The sequence below is a fragment of the Delphinapterus leucas genome, chromosome 5 (genome assembly GCF_059928025.1).
Source record: "Delphinapterus leucas isolate spDelLeu-1000000601 "Yukka" chromosome 5, BTC_Dleu_Yukka2, whole genome shotgun sequence".
In the NCBI taxonomy this organism is placed as follows: domain Eukaryota; kingdom Metazoa; phylum Chordata; class Mammalia; order Artiodactyla; family Monodontidae; genus Delphinapterus; species Delphinapterus leucas.
Window position 1 is genome coordinate 33,127,215 of NC_143133.1, and position 19,447 is coordinate 33,146,661.

The 19,447-nt window shown below is 35.7% G+C and overlaps 1 protein-coding gene across 10 annotated transcripts in view; it reads right to left on the reverse strand.

Annotated features, from left to right (window-relative positions):
- AIMP1 (aminoacyl tRNA synthetase complex interacting multifunctional protein 1) overlaps window positions 1-19,447 on the reverse strand; it is a 129,131-nt gene that overhangs the window by 109,530 nt on the left and 154 nt on the right. For 9 of the 10 annotated variants that reach the window (XR_016393223.1, XR_016393222.1, XM_089911603.1 and 6 more), the window contains exons 2-4: window positions 6,239-6,372; window positions 4,113-4,226; window positions 1,228-1,395 (exon numbers count right to left, since the gene is read on the reverse strand). Coding sequence is in view for 8 of the 10 variants with exons in the window: in XM_089911603.1 (XP_089767729.1) it covers window positions 1,228-1,395; window positions 4,113-4,226; window positions 6,239-6,372 (416 nt within the window). In the remaining 2 variants the exon portion in view is untranslated. Of the gene's footprint in view, window positions 1-1,227; window positions 1,396-4,112; window positions 4,227-6,238; window positions 6,373-6,742; window positions 6,863-19,447 lie in introns of all 10 variants that reach the window. The other variant, XM_089911598.1, reaches the window with a different exon arrangement.

Sequence of the window (19,447 nt, forward strand, 5' to 3'; positions counted from 1 at the left end):
AGATGTGGTGGAAATAGCAAGAGAATTAGAAGTGGAGCTTGAAGATGTGACTAAATTGCTGCAATCTCATGATAAAATTTTAATGGATAAGGAGTTGCCTCTAATGGATGAGAAAAGAAAGTGGTTTCTTGATATGAAATCAACTGGTGAAGATGCTGTGAAGATTGTTGAGGATAACAAAGGATTTAGAATATTACATAAACTTAGTTGATAAAGCAATGGCAAGGTTTGAGAAGACTGACTCCAATTTGGAAAGAAATTCTACTGTGGGTAAAATGCTATCAAACAGCATGTGTGCTACAGAGAAATAGTTTGTGAGAGAAAGATTCAATCAGTACAGCAAACTTCACTGTTGTCTTATTTTAAGAAACTGCCACAGGCCCCCACCCTTCAGAAATCATGAGCCTGATCAATTAGCAGCCCTCAACATTGAGAAAAGACTCTCCCCAAGCAAAAAGATGATGACTTGCTGAAGGTTCAGATGATGGTTAGCATGTGTTAGCAATAAAGTATTTTTAATTAAGTTATATACACTATTTTTTTTAGACACACTGCTATTGAACATTTAACAGACTACAGTATAGTACAAACATAACTTTCATATGTACTAGGAAACCAAAAAATTCTTGTGACTTGCTTTCTTGTGATATTTGCTTTATTGCAGTGGCCTGGAACTGAACCTGCAATATCTCTGAGGTATGCTTGTATAGGCTTTGGTAGCCAATTAAATATGAAATTGAAGGACAGGGACAAGTTAAGCTTGACTCTAAGATTTCTACTCTAGTTGCCTAAGTGGACTGTGATATACTTTGCACTTCAGATCTTAATGGGTTCCTAAAACTTCAACACCCCCATGCTAGTTCAGAAATTCTGGTTTGACTGGAATATCCCTTTCCTATCTTCACAACTGGTTCTAAGCTAACTTTCTACCTGTGATTTCTCTGAAACTATCCCCTATATATACACCTAAATTCAGTCATACCAAACTACACATGGGCCTCTATACTTAATCTCTACTTTGTTTTTAGTTATGCTGGTCCCTCTACCTCAAATGCCACACTCTTATTCTGTCATCCTTTAGAGCCCAGGTTCCATGTTCCATTATCCTATTGTTCCTAACTTTAGTTCATAAAAGTCTGAACTTTCTTCTTGACACCATTATTATCAAAAATGCTGACATGTGATAAACAAGTCAAGCGCCAAATAACTTCAACAGTTCAAAAATACCTTTCTTTTCAATTTTCTCTTTCATCTTTTCTTCTTCTCCTCCTCCCCCTTTTATCTGCTCTTTGGCACCAGAAGATATGGCTGTTATTGGTATAGACTGTATCACATTTTCAGAAACCACAGAATCAGCTTGCAGTGGAATACCAGATGGGAATGGTATCTGTTTTACTGAGAGAGAAAATGAAAATAATGTCGTTTATATTAAACAACAAACAAATGGAAAACTGTGAATAACAAATATGAACTCTTTATTTTTTTAATTGAAATATAGTTGTACAATATTATGTTACAGGTGTACAGTATAGTGATTCACAATTTTTAAACGTTATACTCCATTTATAGTTATTATAAAATATTGCCTATATTCCCCATAATGTACAATATATCCTTGTACAAACAATAGTTTGTACCTCTTAATCCCCAACTCCTATATTGCCCCTCCCCCTTCCCCTCTCCTGAGTGGTAACCACTGGTTTGTTTTCTAAATTCACTAGTTTGTTATAATTTTTAGATTCCTCCTATAAGTGATACAGTATTTGCCTTTGTCTGTCTGACTTATTTCACTCAGCATAATACCCTCTGAGTCCACACACGTTGCTGCAAATGGCAAAATTTCACGCTTTTTTATGGCTGAGCAGTACTCCACTGTGTTTGTATGTATATACTACATCTTCTTTATCCATTCATCTGTTGATGGACATTTAAGTTGCTTCCATATCTTGGCAATCGTAAACAATGCTGCTATGAACACTGGGGTGCATGTATCTTTTTGAATTAGTGTTTTTGGTTTTTTGGATATATAACTAGGAGTGGAACTGCTTGGTCATATGGTAGAACATGAACTCTTCTTAAAAAGGAAATTCAGTGTGTATGATTATCAAGTCTCTACTATCTGAGACTGTAGAAAGGCTGCCAAGAAATAAAGTTTATTTTAACCATAAAAGAATAAATGCATTATTCTCCTTCAATCACTAATGATTAAACTGAGAAAATTTTAGATGGCAACAATGTAAGCTAATATTTATTATAAACTTACTATGTCCCAGACACTTTTCAAAATGCTTTATCTGAATTAACTCTTGTAATTCTCATAAATACCCTAAGCAATAAGTTTTATTCATATCCACATTTACAGATGATCAACCCGAGCCATACAGAAGTTAAGAAACTGGCCCATCACACACATAGTGAGTAAGGGAAGTAAGAATTTATACCCAGGTTGTCTATCTCCAGAGATTACACCCCCTCATGGTTTGGCAAGATGGCATGTTTTTCACTCAGGTTTTCTCTTAAGTTGAACAATCAACTGAAAAGATGTTTTAGTAACAATCATCAGAAGTAATGGAGAGATAGCAGCATTATTTGCCCATAATTCTGTTTCAAAAAACATTTTAAAGAAGTAAAGAAAATTGCTCCAGCAATGTTAAAAACATACTCACTGCCTAGTGAACATGGAAGAATATAATCTTGTGAGGGATTTTGATGTGGCTTATATTCCAGCCAATATTCAAACCACTTTTCAGAGGTATTTTTAAGTTCTTTCAAGGCTTCTTTTAGTAATATGAAGCTCCATCTACCCCTATTTTATGTTTCAACAAGACAGAATTCAGTACTTTAATTCAAACTGTTTGTTTCAGCGTTTTATTAAGATCACAGCTCAAAAGTTTAATGTTTACAGGGAGATCTTCTAGAACTGGGAGAAATGAAAAGCAGTTTTACACTGCTAATATTTTACCTGTTTATTTAATTCTGCACATGTATTCCAAATCTCCTAATCTTGGAAAACATCAATTATTTTCAAGTGAAAATAATATTCTCTCCAGTTCATAGTTTTAAGCATACATTATTGGCTTTTTCCTCTTACTTTTATTTAGCTAGGGTAGAATGCATACTAGAGCATTCAGAATAACTTAGTGAGAGAATAAAGGTCAAAAGGGAGTAGTAAGACAGGGTTTCACTACACCTGGGCCTCCTTAATTCACCCAGGAAGGATTTTCTACAATATAATCAAATGTTTTTCCATGTGGTACTTTGAAATTATAATAGAACTATTCATACTATTAATGTCATTTTATAATAATGTGAATTTATCTAGAAACCTTTAAAATAATTCAATAAAAATTTTCATTTTTTTTTCAACATAAATGTTGGAATGATAATTATATGCTGGCTTGGGTAACTTAAAAATAGTACTTGAGGGCGTCCCTGGTGGCGCACTGGTTGAGAGTCCGCCTGCCGATGCAGGGGACACGGGTTCGTGCCCCGGTCCGGGAAGATCCCACATGCCGCAGAGCGGCTGGGCCCATGAGCCATGGCCGCTGAGCCTGCGCGTCCGGAGCCTGTGCTCCACAACGGGAGAGGCCACAACAGTGAGAAGCCCGCGTACCGCAAAAAAAAAAAAAAAGTATTTGATTTCAGGCAAATGACTACACATCTCTAAGCTTCAATGTGTAAAACAAGGATATTTGTATATATGTAATTTTAAGGATAAAATATATAATGTATATGAAGCACTTGGCACGTAGTGCCTGGCATAAAGCAAAACTTAGTAAATATTAACTAAATATTATTATGGCTTATTTTCAACAACTATATAGTGACATAGTTGATGATGATCAAGGGAATAGTGATGATCAAGTTTAATAGGGAATAGTGATGATCACAGTACAGAGATTAGAAGTACAGCTTTCTGAACTCCAGCTTTGACACTTTTTGCATGATCTTAGGCAAGATCATTTATTTGCATTTTCTAAGTCTATATTTTCTCTTCAGTATAAGAGGATAAATGCATGAATGAGTGAGTAACCAAGCATAAAACCTAACTTAATAAACAATATAATAATTATTATTATGAATAAAAACCTATCATTTCTGTAATTAATCACCTCCATTTTGAATTTCTGCCTTAATGAGCTCTTGTTTCAATTCTTCAATTTCTTTCTTCAATTTAGCATTTTCAACTCGAAGTTTCTTCTCTTCTCTCAAAGTTGCCTGCAAAACTGGGATCAAGAACAACCAGTTAAGATACAGCTGTTTTCTGAAAGGTTTCTTATGGATACTACTTAAAAAAAGCATAGCCAGTTTAAACAAAGCTAGTAACCAAATGTTTGGCCAGTTTCTTTATATCAGTTTAGTATTTATTAAAATAACACGATATTTAAAAGAGAGAAAAAGGGGGAAAAAATCTGTAAAGTAATAACAACATAAAAGGTTTTGTTTATCAATCATTTTCCTAGCTTTTATAAACATTCTTATGAACCTGGCTCAGAGTGTCAGTAACAGGTTAACTGTAAGAAAGAGAGACAAATATTAGACATATTAAACTTTTAAAAAAGTCTAAGATCTAATAATGATACCAAACAATAAAAAAAAATTCTCATTTCTTCCTTTTCAGTGATTACCTTGTAAAAGGAACTGAATAATCTTTTACTCCTAATGTCTCAAAAGTTAAGCTGGTCAAACATTTAATGAATGAAATAACTTCAAAGATTTGCTCAACACATAATATTCAAGGTCAGCAATAAGGTATACAAAAATATAAAAGAAAAACAGTGATTCTTGGTGGGGTTGCTACTGCTTGCTAGGTGGGATTTTGAAAATCTGTGGGAGTATTTTTTGTTGTCACAAATAATGGGAGTCACTACTGGCATTTGTTAGGCAGGGGTCAGGGATGCCAGATGTCCTGAAATATGCTAGATATTCCAGTAAAATGAAGAACCGTCTTACATTCTGCAGGATTTTGCAGCGGCCCATTGTACATTTGTATAAGTGAAAATCCTGTTAATTATTTGAGCCTAGATCCTAATTACTTTTTATATATAAACATTCTTAAACATTTTCATTATACTCTGAATTTTCTAGGAATCAAGTACCACGTAAATCAAGAGTAGACTGTACTTGGTTTTGTTCAAGAGCTTTACATAAAGAATCATTCATCATTCTGAGTAAATCAAAAACATGACTGAAAGCTGCTTTTGGTATCTGAGTTGTCTATACAAAGGCACACTACTGTATCAATCTGTATTACACCTGTTGCATTTTTGGTGATACCATGTATGTGAACCATGTAGCATGTAACCCTCTCATATGTCAGGTAGTATAGTCCTGCCTAAGTATTTACTTACTGAAATACACATTTTTATTATTACTACTATTCACAGATTACTTTTTTAATTCTCTTCTATATTACATATATCTCTAATCTCTTCACCTTACTAATGAAAATATTAAGAATTTTTAAAAATAAGGAAAATCCTTTTAAAATTTTAAGAAAAACAATAACAATGTTTATAAAACATTATAAAAATAATTAAAACAGTATTTAAAATTAAGAAAAAAATTGATAATGGGAAAAATTTTTAGAGAATGAATGTAGGATTCTATAAGCCATTCAGTTTTATGTAGCAAAGAAAAGCATTTACTTCTATAAGTGATGGTAAAGATTCTGAAATTTTCATAACATTAACGTTGGCTATTGAGAAATAAAATATACTTAAACAAACAAAACAGAAAACAACCTAAATTTTGAAAGCAGAAATTCAGATTTGATATTTTTTGTATGCACCATAGCAATTTCCATGTAAAACTTAAGCACTGGAAAAAATGTAAAAATCATTTCAGAAAATGCCCTAGCAGAGAGTAATGTGAAAGTATACATTTTCTTCTATACAAGGTTAGAGGAGATATTTGAGTTCATGTTTGACTCCACTCAATTTTATTCACTTTTAATCTCTAATTCTATACCAACTTATTTTAAGTATTTTCTTTTATCAGTCTTAAAATAATGTTGTTTTCTCTAAATATCACATATTCACTATACACCAATTCTAGCTTATCTTAACCCTATATTATTTCACCCATAATTGTAATATTCAAGGAATATAGAACTCATCATCAAGTTTGTGAAGTAATAATATATGTGGTAAACATATATATATTTTTTTGTTATGTCAATATATGAATTCATTTTAAGTTATCTCCCTAGAAAATTTAAATTTTCAAATTTCCTTACTTGCTTTCTCCTTAAGAAGAGCAACTTGCTGCTTAAGATATTCAATAATTTGATCTGCCTCGGCACCCTTCTGTTCCAGTCTCTTGAGAACGGCATCACTGGTTGCCATTTTTGCCAAGAAACGGCAGAAAATCCTAAGTGAAAAAATGAAAGTGATACATTATACTGTAGAATGAATAAATTTATTGTACAGGACACCATGAACAAGCAGTATGAGACGAAAAACATTTTCTACCGTAACAGAACAATGTTAGAAAAATACTCTTCCTCTGAAGAGCAACAAACCAAACAAGAGGCAGAAATGTTAATAGATTAATTCCTCATTCTGTTTGGAAAAGAAAATCAATTTTTTCCTAAAAGCATGAAAACATGCTATTTAATCATATTTTAGGTTGGAAAGTTTTTAAAAAAGCTTTAAAATACTACAGAATACTATGACATAAGATAGGAACACTAAGGGACAGACTAACAACAACCTTAACTAAGGGATAACTGAGTACGCACCTGAGTTGCAAAGTAAAGACAATTGCTGAATTCCTTCTTTGTATGTTTCTTTCATATATTGGATATTTCTACTGTTTATTTAATTATGCACAAACTTACAAGTAAGGAAGAACATGTAAACTAGAAAAGACAAATATTAAAAGAAAAAGGTCGACAAATAGGAAAACACCAATATTAAACACATGCCTACTCAGAAATAATTATCAGTATATATATACTGTATCCTTTGTAAAAAAATTGAATTAGAATTTTAACTTTATAATAATGCATAGAAATTAGAAAACAAGATATCAGTAAGCAGAAAAATGCATACATAAGCAAAATTCTGAGATTAATTCATCACGTTAAAGTCTAACTGCCAAATGTTAAGACAAATAGTCACACTCAGAAAAGACATGGTTAATCATTAACAATACTATGAACTGCTCTTTGTCCCTAATTTAACATCAATTTATAATCCAAAGTATGCCACAAGCACTGCTGAAATAATTCTAATTTTAAATAAATGATGCACACTCAATAAACAGTGACATTTTTTGATAAAAAAATGGCTAGTAGTGGACAAGATTGCTTTAAATTTCAAATTATTAGGCAATAACCATCCTATATAAAGAACATTCTAAGATGTTTACTATTTTTATAAAAAGAAAACCAACCCCAAAACACTTTATGCTAAAGTTGACAATTTATGATATGGAAGCAATTTTAAAAACCCTATAAAGTTGCTAGTAATGAAGAAAATACAAATGGGGGGTGGGTGGTTAACCTGGAAAAGTCACAGTAAACTCCTCATCGACTATTATTTAATAGTTTAGAAAATGCAGAGGAAAAAATTTACAAAAATGAAAATGAATATATAACCTTTTAAATTCTGCCAATTTTTACCAAAAGTGAATACAGAATACCCTGTTGCTCCTCAAATGTCTGCAAAGCCAGAATCTTAGAGAAAACAATGTTAGTAACAGAGAAATCTTAGTGGAAAACACATCCACACATGTAAGCCATGAAGTCTTAAAAGAGAGAATAGAGAAGGATCCTACACAAACATTTTTAGTTTTTTAAGGAACCACCATATTGTTCTCCATAGTGGCTGTGTCAATTTACATTCCCACCAACAGTGCAAGAGGGTTCCCCTTTCTCCACACCCTCTCCAGCATTTGTTGTTTGTAGATTTTCTGATGATGCCCATTCTAACTGGTGTGAGGTGATACCTCACTGTAGTTTTGATTTGCCTTTCTCTAATAATTAGTGATGTTGATGTTGAGCAGCTTTTCATGTGCTTTTTGGCTCTCTGTATGTCTTCTTTACAGAAATGCCTATTTAGGTCTTCTGCCCATTTTTGGATTGGGCTGTTTATTTCTTTAATATTGAGCTGCATGAGCTGTTTATATATTTTGGAGATTAATCCTTTGTCCATTGATTCGTTGGCAAATATTTTCTCCCATTCTGTGGGTTGTCTTTTTGTTTTGTTTATTGGTTTCCTTTGCTGTGCAAAAGCTTTGAAGTTTCATTAGGTCCCATTTGTTTATTTTTGTTTTTATTTCCATTACTCTAGGAGATGGATCAAAAAAGATCTTGCTGTGATTCATGTCAAAGAGTGTTCTTCCTATGTTTTCCTCTAAGAGTCTTATAGTGTCCGGGCTGACATTTAGGTTTCGAATCAATTTTGAGTTTATTTTTGTGTATGATGTTAGGGAGGGCTCTAATTTCATTCTTTTACAGGTAGCTGTCCAGTTTTCCCAGCACCACTTACTGAACAGACTGTCTCTTCTCCATTGTATATCCTTGCCTCCTTTGTCATAGATTAGTTGACCATAGGTGCGAGGGTTTATCTCTAGGCTTTCTATCTTGTTCCATTGAACTATGTTTCTGTTTTTGTGCCAGTACCATACTGTCTTGATTACTGTAGCTTTGTAGTATAGTCTGAAGTCAGGGAGTCTGATTCCACCAGCTCCGTTTTTTTCCCCCAAGACTGCTTTGGCTATTCGGGGTCTTTTGTGTCTCCATACAAATTTTAAGATTTTTTGGTCTAGTTCCGTAAAAAATGCCATTGGTAATTTGATAGGGATAGCATTGAATCTGTAGATTGCTTTGGGTAGTATAGTCATTTTCACAATATTGATTCTTCCAATCCAAGAACATGGTATATCTCTCCATCTGCTGGTATCATCTTTAATTTCTTTCATCAGTGTCTTATAGTTTTCTGCATACAGGTCTTTTGTCTCCCTAGGTAGGTTTATTCCTAGGTATTTTATTCTTTTTGTTGCAATGGTAAATGGGAGTGTTTCCTTAATTTCTCATTCAGATATTTCATCATTAGTGTATAGGAATGCAAGGGATTTCTGTGCATTAATTTTGTATCCTGCAACTTTACCAAATTCATTGATTAGCTCTAGTAGTTTTCTGGTGGCATCCTTAGGATTCTCTATGTATGGTATCATGTCATCTGCAAACAGTGACAGTTTTACTTCTTTTCCAGTTTGTATTACTTTTATTTCTTTTTATTCTCTGATTGCTGTGGCTAAAACTTCCAAAACTATGTTGAATAATAGTGGGGAGAGTGGACATCCTTGTCTTGTTCCTGATCTTAGAGGAAATGCTTTCAGTTTTTCACCATTGAGAATGATGTTTGCTGTGGGTCTGTCATACATGGCCTTTATTATGTTGAGGTAGGTTCCCTCTATGCCCACCTTCTGGAGAGTTTTTATCATACATTGGTGTTGAATTTTGTCAAAAGCTTTTTCTGCATCTATTGAGATGATCATATGGTTTTTATTCTTCAATTTGTTAATATGGTGTATCACATTGATTGATTTACATATTATGAAGAATCCTTGCATCCCTGGGATAAATTCCACTTGATCATGGTGTATGATCCTTTTATTGCGTTGCTGGATTCTGTTTGTTAGTATTTTATTGAGGATTTTTGCATCTATATTCATCAGTGATATTGGTCTATAATTTTTGTGTAGTATCTTTGTCTGGTTTTGGTATCAGGGTGATGGTGGCCTCATAGAATAAGTTTGGGAATGTTCCTTCCTCTGCAATTTTTGGAAGAGTTTGAGAAAGATTAGTGTTAGCTCTTCTTTAAATGTTTGATAGAATTCACCTGTCAAGCCATCTGGTCCTGGACTTTTGTTTGTTGGAAGATTTTTATTCACAGTTTCAATTTCATTACTTGTGATTGGTCTGTTCATATTTTCTATTACTTCCTGGTTCAGTCTTGAAAGGTTACACCTTTCTAAGAATTTGTCCATTTCTTCCAGGTTGTCCATTTTATTGGCATAATGTTGCTTGTAGTAGTCTCTTAGGATGCTTTGTATTTCTGCGGTGTCTGTTGTAACTTCTCCTGTTTCATTTCTAATTTTATTGATTTGAGTCCTCTCCTTCTTTTTCTTGATGAGTCTGGCTAATGGTTATCAATTTTATTATCTCAAACAACCAGCTTTTAGTTTTATTGATCTTTGCCACTTTTTACCTTGTTTCTATTGCATTTATTTCTGCTCTGATCTTTATGATTTTTTTTCTTCTTCTAACCTTGGGTTTTGCTTGCTCTTCATTCTGTAGTTCCTCTAGGTGTAAGGTTAGATTGTTTATTTGAGACATTTCTTGTTTCTTGAGGTAGACTTGTATAGCTATAAACTTCCCTTAGAACTGCTTTTGCTGCATCCATAGGTTTTGGATCGTCATGTGTTCATTGTTATTTGTCTCTAGGTATTTTTTGATTTCCTCTTTAATTTCTTCAGTGATCTCTTGGTTATTTAGTAATGTATTGTTTAGCCTCCATGTGTTTGTGTTTTTTATGTTGTTTTCCCTGTAATTCATGTCTAATCTCATAGCGTTGTGGTCAGAAAAGATGCTTGATATGATTTCAATTTTCTTAAATTTACTGTGGCTTGATTTGTGACCCAAGATGTTATCTATCCTGGAGAATGTTCCATGTGCACTTGAGAAAAAAGTGTTATCTGCTGTTTTGGGTTGGAATGTCCTATAAATATCAATTAAATCTATCTGGTCTATTGTGTCATTTAAAGCTTCTGTTTCCTTATTATCATTTTGGATGTTGTGTCCATTGCTGTAAGTGAGGTGTTAACGTCCCCCACTATTACTGTGTTACTGTCAAGTTCCTCTTTTATAGCTGTTAGCAGTTGCCTTATGTATTGAGCTGCTCCTATGTTGGGTGCTTATATAATTGTTATATCTTCTTGGATTGATCCCTTGATCATTATGTAGTGTCCTTCTTTGTCTCTTGTAACATTGTTTATTTTAAAGTCTATTTTATCTGATATGAGTATAGATACTCCAGCTTTCTTTTGATTTCCATTTGCATGGAATATCTTTTTCCATCCTCTCAATTTCAGTCTGTATGTGTCCCTAGGTCTGAAGTGGGTCTCTTGCAGACAGCATATAGATGGGTCTTGTTTTTGTATCCATTCATCCAGTCTTTGTCTTTTGGTTGGGGCATTTAATCCATTTACATTCAAGGTTATTATCAATATGTATGCTCCTATTACCATTTTCTTAATTGTTTTGGGTTTGTTTTTGTGGGTCTTTTTCTTGTGTTTCTCGCTGAGAGAAGTTTCTTAGCATTTGTTGTAAAGCTGGTTTGTGGTGTGGAATTCTCTTAGCTTTTGCTTGTCTGAAAAGCTTTTGACTTCTCCATCGAATGTGAATGGGATCCTTGCAGGGTAGAGTAATCTTGGTTGTAGGTTTTTCTCTTTCATCACTTTAAGTACATCCTGCCAGTTCCTTTTGGCCTGCAGTTTCTGCTGAAAAATGAGCTGATAACCTTACAGGGATTCCTTTGTATATTATTTTTTGTTTTTCCCTTGCTGCTTTTAATATTTCTTCTTTGAATTTAATTTTTGTTAGTTTGATTAATATGTGTCTTGGTGTGTTTTTCCTAGGGTTTATCCTGTATGGGACTCTCTGTGCTTCCTGGAATTGGGTGACTATTTCCTTTCCCATCTTAGGGAAGTTTTCAACTATAATCTCTTCAAATATTACACCCTTTATTTTTCTCTTCTTCTTCTGCGACCCCTATAATTCGAATGTGGTGTTGTCCCAGAGGTCTCTGAGATTGTCTTCAATTCTTTTCATTTTTTTTTCTTTAGTCTGCCCCTCAGCAGTTATTTCCACCATTTTGTCTTCCAGCTCACTTATTCATTATTCTGCCTCAGTTATTCTGATATTGATTCCTTCTAGTGTATTTTTCATTTCAGTTATTGTGTTCTTTCTGTTTGCTCTTTAATTGTTCTAGATCTTTGTTAAACATTTCTTGTGTTTTCTCAATCCGTGCCTCCATTCTATTTCCAAGATTCTGGATCTTCATTATTATTACTCTGAATTCTTTGCCAGGTAGATTGCCTGTTTCCTCTTCATTTATTTCGTCTTCTGTAGGTTTTTACCTTGCTCCTTCATCTGTGACATATTTTTTGTCATCTCATCTTTTTTGTTGTTGTTTAATAAGTGGGATTATGTTCCTGTCTTACTGGTTTGGCCTGAGACTTTTAATAGTGGGGTTTTTAGGCTATTGGGCAGAGCTGGGTCTTGGTGCTGAGATGAGGAATTCTGTGAGACCTCACTCCGACGAATATTCCCTGGGGTCTGAGGTTCTCTGTTAGTCCAGTGGTTCAGACTCAGAGCTCCCACCTCAGGAGCTTGAGCCCAACCCCGGGCTCATGAACCAAGATCCTGCAAGCTGCCTGGTGTGGCAGAAAAAAAGAAACAAAAAACACAACAATAACAAAGTAAAAAATAAAATTAGACTAGGAAACTAACAGATATGTTAGGAAGAATATAAAAAAAAATGTAGATCAATCAAGAACTGGAAGGTTTATCAGTATCACAATACTAAAAAAGAGGAGGGAAAAGAAAGAAAAGAAATACAGGGGGCAAAGACCTTGGCTGTGGACGGTGGGGCCTATGCAAGGGTGAGGTTTGGGTGGTAGGTGGGGCCAATTCTCAGGACCCACAGGGCTGGAAAAGGCTCTGGGGGCTGTGGGGGTTGGGCTTAGGCTCAAGGAACAGAAGGGGCCCAGATGTGTCCCCCGAACCCTGGTCTCAAGAGGGCAGGGGACCTCACCTCGGAGCCCTGCAGGCTTCATGGGCTCGAGTGGGGACAGTGCCCTCCTCTCCTCTCCTGCTCCTCCAGTCTGGGAGGGCCCCTCCCACCTGCCTCTCCTGTTCTCCCCTAAGCCTCCTTCCTATGCCCCCAAGGACCCACATGACCTTGAGGGGGCTTTGGAGGGCAGGGGAATCACCCTGGGAGCTCAGCAGGCTCCCCAGGCTCGAGTGGGCAGGGCAATCACCCTCTGCTCCTCTCCCACTCATCCTGGATGGCCCCTCCCGCCTGCCTCTCCTGATCTCCCTAGCCTCCCTCCTATGCCCCCAAGGACCCACGCAGCCTGGATGGGGGTTTGGCGGGCAGGGGCTGGCCTGGGAGCTCAGCAGGCTCCCCATGCCAGAGTGGATGGGGCAATCGCCCTCCACTCCTCCCAGAGGTCCCCTCCCACCTGCCTCTCCTGATCTCTCCGGCCTCAGCGGTGCCGATTCTGTCTGGCCTCCAGTTCTCCTCCCCTCTCAGTCCCCCTACATCCTACCAGTTCACTTTGGGGTTCCTCCCATCTTCTTGGGCGTCAGAGGTCCCCACCAGTGGCTGGCAGGCACCCTGGTTGTGGGGAGACGCTAACTCCGTGTCTTCCCACACAGCCATCTTGACTCTGCCTCTGGATTAATTTCTAATCAGGTCTATGTGTTGACAAAACTGTTCTCAAATATTAAGAACTATTTATTGATTTTTAGAATTAGAAGCTCTGGAAACAGGTTTTCTACTACTTGTTGATTAACTGTCATTTAAACTTTTCAAAAATACAAGTAGGATGCATAAGTTTATGTCAATGTTTTCTAGTAGTATGCAGATAATGATTGCTACCACAGGTAGGAGAGCATAGGTTTTTTTTAAAAAGCATTTACAGCCAACAAATCTTGGTTGAATCACATACTACCAGCTGTGTGACAAACTTGGTAAAGGTACTTAACTTCTCTATGCTTCATGTTCTTAATTTATAAAGTGAGGATACTTTCACCTGATTTCACCTACTTCCTTAGCATCTCCTTTTTCTTATCCCTTTAATGCTGATGTTCTCAACAGTTTGATCCTGAACTCTAGTCTCTTCTAGGGATTATAAATGGTCACCAAACAGATCAGTATTTGAAACAACTGAATGTGAATGCCTTTAAGCAAGGCAAAACAGACTTCACCCACCAGTCCCTGTTTGCCATTTATGTTACTTGCCAGGTCCCTATAAATAACACATTCATGACCCAAATTTTACTTATGGTCCCTGATTTTGAGCATGCGCCAGATTTATAGTAGGAAGCAAGATTAAACATGTTCCTTGTACTCACTACACTTTAGACAAATAGGAGACACACAGAAAACTGGAGAAAATTTTTTAAAAGAGGTTATGTCTAGAGCAACACTGTTAGCTTAACAACATCATTGCTTAAAGCTCAGAAAAATGTTTTGCCATTCAACCCAGCGCTCATTTCACTACTCTGTGCCAACTGCTCCAGTGATTTTCAATTTTACATTGAGTACCTGCTGGATTTCAAAACTTCAGAAGTTTCCTTAGTCTCCTCCGAACTTTTTTTCTTTTGGGGGGGGTATGCGGGCCTCTCACTGTTGTGGCCTCTCCCATTGTGGAGCACAGGCTCCAGACATGCAGGCTCAGAGGCCATGGCTCATGGGCCCAGCCGCTCTGCGGCATGTGGGATCTTCCCGGACCAGGGCACAAACCCGTGTCCCCTGCATCGGCAGGTGGACTCTCAACCACTGTGCCACCAGGGAACCCCGTCCTCCGAACTTTTAATATGCTAACACGTAAAGGGTTTCTCACAGATGATAAAGTTAATAATAATAGGTAACATTTGAAGAGCATTTATTGTGGGCTGGCTAAATGCTTTACACAGATCATCTACAAATACAGTAATTATCTCCATTATACAGAGAAGAAAACTTGACTTAAAATTAATTTGCCAATTAATGTGGCTAGTTAGTAAATGATTGAAACTTAGGTCTGTCTGATTCTGGAGTTATTTCTTTTAATGCCCAAGCTATAATTTCTGTAAAGGATATACTTATGAAGCATTTCCCAAAGTATTTAACCATGGAATACTAAGCAAGGAACACCTAATTAACATTTATTTGAACTAGTATTTTCTAAAACAGTTTGGGAATTCTGGCTTAGTCTGCATCAAAATTAAAAAAAAAAAAGATTATGTGATTAAAATAGATATAATACTTAATCGTATGCACAGTAATTACAAATCTAAAACATTGACAGGAAAACAGTACACTGAGTATGTTAACTGTATTTGGATAGTAAGAGTCAAGACTTTTTTTTCTTTTTCCTACACTAAATTTAAAAAAATAAACATTTTTTATGATAAAAAGCTTTTGAAAAGTATTATCTAAATTATTCTGCCCTTTCACATTAATTCTGTTCTTCTCAACATAATCACCATATTTCATCAAACCTAAAAAGCTACTGTAAGATGCCACTAATCATAAAATCAGGTGAAGCTGGTTTTAGAAAATACATGAATTTAGACTACATCTGAATCATTAAAACACACAAATAAAAGATTACTTCAGAGATTCCTATCATTTCTAAATGACTTCCCTTTACCTCAGCAATCTCTACAGTAGTCTTCCCCACTGATTTTGAAATTGCCAGTACTTTTTAAAAATTAACAAATCCCCTACCCTGGGCTCTCGATGTTAGGAACCAAACATAAAACTATTGCTTTGAAATAGAAGTTTTAACTGCAGACTTTCATTTTTACTTTATAGTATAGAGAACTCCACAAAAATTTGGAAGTGATTCTCTTTCTCAAAATATCTGATTTCACTGTTTCAGAATTGCAATTAGGTAAAAATTTATATTCTCCTTAGACACTCTAAGTATTGTATTTCATCATATATAAGATACCATCAATTGTAAAATGACTCCAATCATAAGATGCTGCATTATTTTGGGTACCATTAAGGAAAAAAACCATGGCTGATTTAACTGACCTAATGTTCTCTTACACTTAGTCACATCCTGTATTATGTATTGAAATACCTGTTTTGAATTTAGCCCTATTTTTATCTTATATCACTCTTGTGTTTCCATGAATTTCTTTTTTGAAAACTGAAGTATAGTTAATTTACAATGTTGTGTTAGTTTCAAGTATATAGCAAAGTGATTGTTTTATATATATATTTCCTTTTTCAGAGTCTTTACAGTACAGGTTATTACAAGACACTGAGTATATTTCCCTGTGCTATATAGTAGGTCCTTATTTACATATTTTATATATAGTAGTGTATATATGTTAATCCCAAACTCCTAATTTATTTCTTCCATGTATTTCTGCAAATACAGTAACTTTTTATTTAAGTGCTAAATGATCTTTTAAAGGATACTTAAGAGATTAAACTCAACAACTATGCACCAACAGTACACACAACTCAACTGAACTAATGACAATATTATCAGTTATAACCAAGTTTGCGTAAGCTGGGCAGTGACAACGATGTCACAGCTGCTATTCAGTGTATAATGAGTTTAAAACTTTGAATACCCCACTATTTCAGAGCTATAAATATGAGAAAAATATGCCTCTCAGAACTAGTGAACTACAGTAATTTTAATCACTTTTTTCTCTCTTCTACCACCACCCCTATTCTTACCTTCCAAACTTCTTTCCTCCATTTGTTTTGTAATCTAATCACCAAGCTACCCCACTCTAAGAACACCTTTATTACAGTTCTACACAATGCAGCTCTAGGTTAAAACTCCTGCTAGGATTTAAAACGTGTCAAAAGTCAGAATTTTTAAACAGGTAAATTAAAAAATTAAACATTTTGAGAAATATTTGTCAAAACACAGAAAGATATAAAACTATGCTTTTTGTGAAAGTTTTTATTCTTTTTGTTTTTCTTCTAAGCATGTGATCAGGGAATGAATTCAAATGCCAGCTATGCCACTCATTAGCTGTGTGACTTTCTTTTTTTTTAATATTGAAGTATAGTTAATTTACAATGTTGTGTTAGTTTCAGGTGTGCAGCAAAGTAATTCATATATACATACTTTTCCAGATTCTTTTCCCATATAGGTTGTTACAAAATATTGAGTATAGTTCCCCATGCTATACAGTAGGTCCTTGTTATTTATCTGTTTTATATATAGTAGTGTGTATAAGTTACTCCCAAATTCCTAATTTACCCCCCCACATACATATCCCCTTTGGTAACCATAAGTTTGTTTTCTATGTCTGAGTCTGTTTCTGTTTTGTAAATAAGTTCATTTTTAGATTCCACATATAAGTGATATCATATACTTGTCTTTCTCTGTCTGACTTCATTTCATATGATAATCTCTAGGTCTATCCATGTTACTACAAATGGCATTATTTCATTCTTTTTATGGCTGAGTAATATTCCATTGTGTGTGTGTGTATGTATATATATACACCACATTTTCTCTATCCATTCATCTCTTGATGGATATTTAAGTTGCTTCCATGTGTTGCCTATTGTAAATAATGCTTCAGTGAACACCGGGGTGCATGTATCTTTTTGAATTATAGTTTTCTCCACATATATTCCCAGAAGTAGGACTGCAGGATCATACTGTAGCTCTATTTTTAGTTTTTTAAGGAACCTCCATACTGTTCTCCATAGCGGCTGTACCAATTTACATTCCCACCAACAGTGCAAGAGGGTTCCCTTTCCTCCACACCCTCTCCAGCATTTATTATTTGTAGACTTTTTGATGATGGCCATTCGAACTAGTGTGAGGTGATACCTCACTGTAGTTTTTATTTGCATTTCTCTAATAATTAGCGACACTGAGCATCTTTTCATGTGTCTCTCAGCCATCTGCATGTCTTCTTTGGAGAAATGTCTATTTAGATCTTCTGCCCATTTTTTGATTGGGTTGCAAGATGAACACTACAATAGTCCAGTTAACATCCTTTACCATGCATAGTTACAATTTTTTTCTTGTGATGAGAACCATCAAGATCCAGTCTCCTAGCTATTTTCTAATATGCAAAACAGTATTATTAACTATAGTCACCATGCCGTACATTACATCCCCATGACTTATTCATTTTATTTGTATTTATGCTTGATTGTTTTTCTCTACTCACCAGAGAGACTTCTTCCCGTTTACTAATGAGGACACTGGGGATCCTGGAGGGCTTAAGGGATGGCTATGAGGGTATGGCTAAGAGAAGACAGTCCATGTGTTTCAGATACTACGGACATTAACACAGAAAACCTTTTTGTCCAGTGACATATGCATAAAATTTTAAAAGGGGTATGTCTAGGTCTCCCATGGCCCACTTACCAAACAAGGTCATGTTTTAGCGGGCTCAGATTTTCCCCAATAGGATTTAACCAAACCTTTCCACTCACAGATGTACTCACCACTATCTTTCTTCCATTTCTTAACCAAAAACACAGTTAATAACAGTAGCCACTACTTTAATGGGCCTGGCACATTACATACATTGTCATTTAATCTTTATAACCTTGTGAGACAATAAGATTATAGAAAAACTCAGAGAAATTATGTGACTTGTCTAAATCCATTCAAATATTAAATGGTAAAGCCAGGATTTTAACTCGTGTTTGTTACTCCTAACCTCACACTACAAGTCATTTTAAAAGTGTTTCCAAAACCTAATTAAAGAAAATTAACTGGCCATCCGTTAAAATTCTTGCATACCTAAATTAAGAGCACTAAGAATCTGACTGGTCATTTCTTACCACCCCTAGTCAAGCCACTATCATATCTCCTCTGGATTTATGTAAAAGCCTCCTAACTGGTGTTTCTTCCACCTTATTCCCTCCAGTCTATTCTTGAGAGCAGCCAGAGAGATTCTTTTAAAAAGGAAGTAAGTACTCCACTGCTCAAAACCCTCCAATGGGTTAGACGCCCTCAAGATCCTTCATGATCTATTCCGGATCTCTCTTTCTCCAGCTTTAGTTGCTTCACTCAACTCCGACCTACAGGCTTCCTTGCTGTTCAGGAGAGTTCCTGCCTGATGGCTTTTGCAATGTCTGGTCCGTCTGCCTGACTGCACCTCCCCAAAACAGCCTAACGATTTACTCTCTTGCTTCTGTCAGCTCTTTACTGAAGAGTGATCTTTTCAGTGAGACCTTCCTTGGCCATCCTAAAATTTCAACCTATGTCCTCCTTCCCGGCTTCACTATTTTTGTTTTCAGCAGTCATTACGACCTAAGATACGGTATGCTTTTCTTAACTTTGTTTAGTATGTAAGTTCAATAAAATGTGAACTACAGGGAGACAGGAATTTTTGTCTGTTTTGTTCATTGCTTTTTACCGATGCCTAAAACAGTGTTTAGAACATGGTGGGCGCTGAATAACTACTTGCGGAATAAACGAATTCCTGTCACCACCTCCCGGTTCTCTCACACATGCAAAAATAAACATGTTTGTGCATATATCTTTTCCAGTTACATCCTACCCCTCGGCCCCGCATCCCATTTCTCAAACTTGGCTCCTTCAAAAGGTCCCAAGCTGTTCCCTACTTCCTCATGCCAAGATTGGCGCTGCTGTGGGCCGACTTCCCCGCAGGCCAGGTCCTATTATCCGAAGGCCACTAAGGGACAGGGGACTCTTA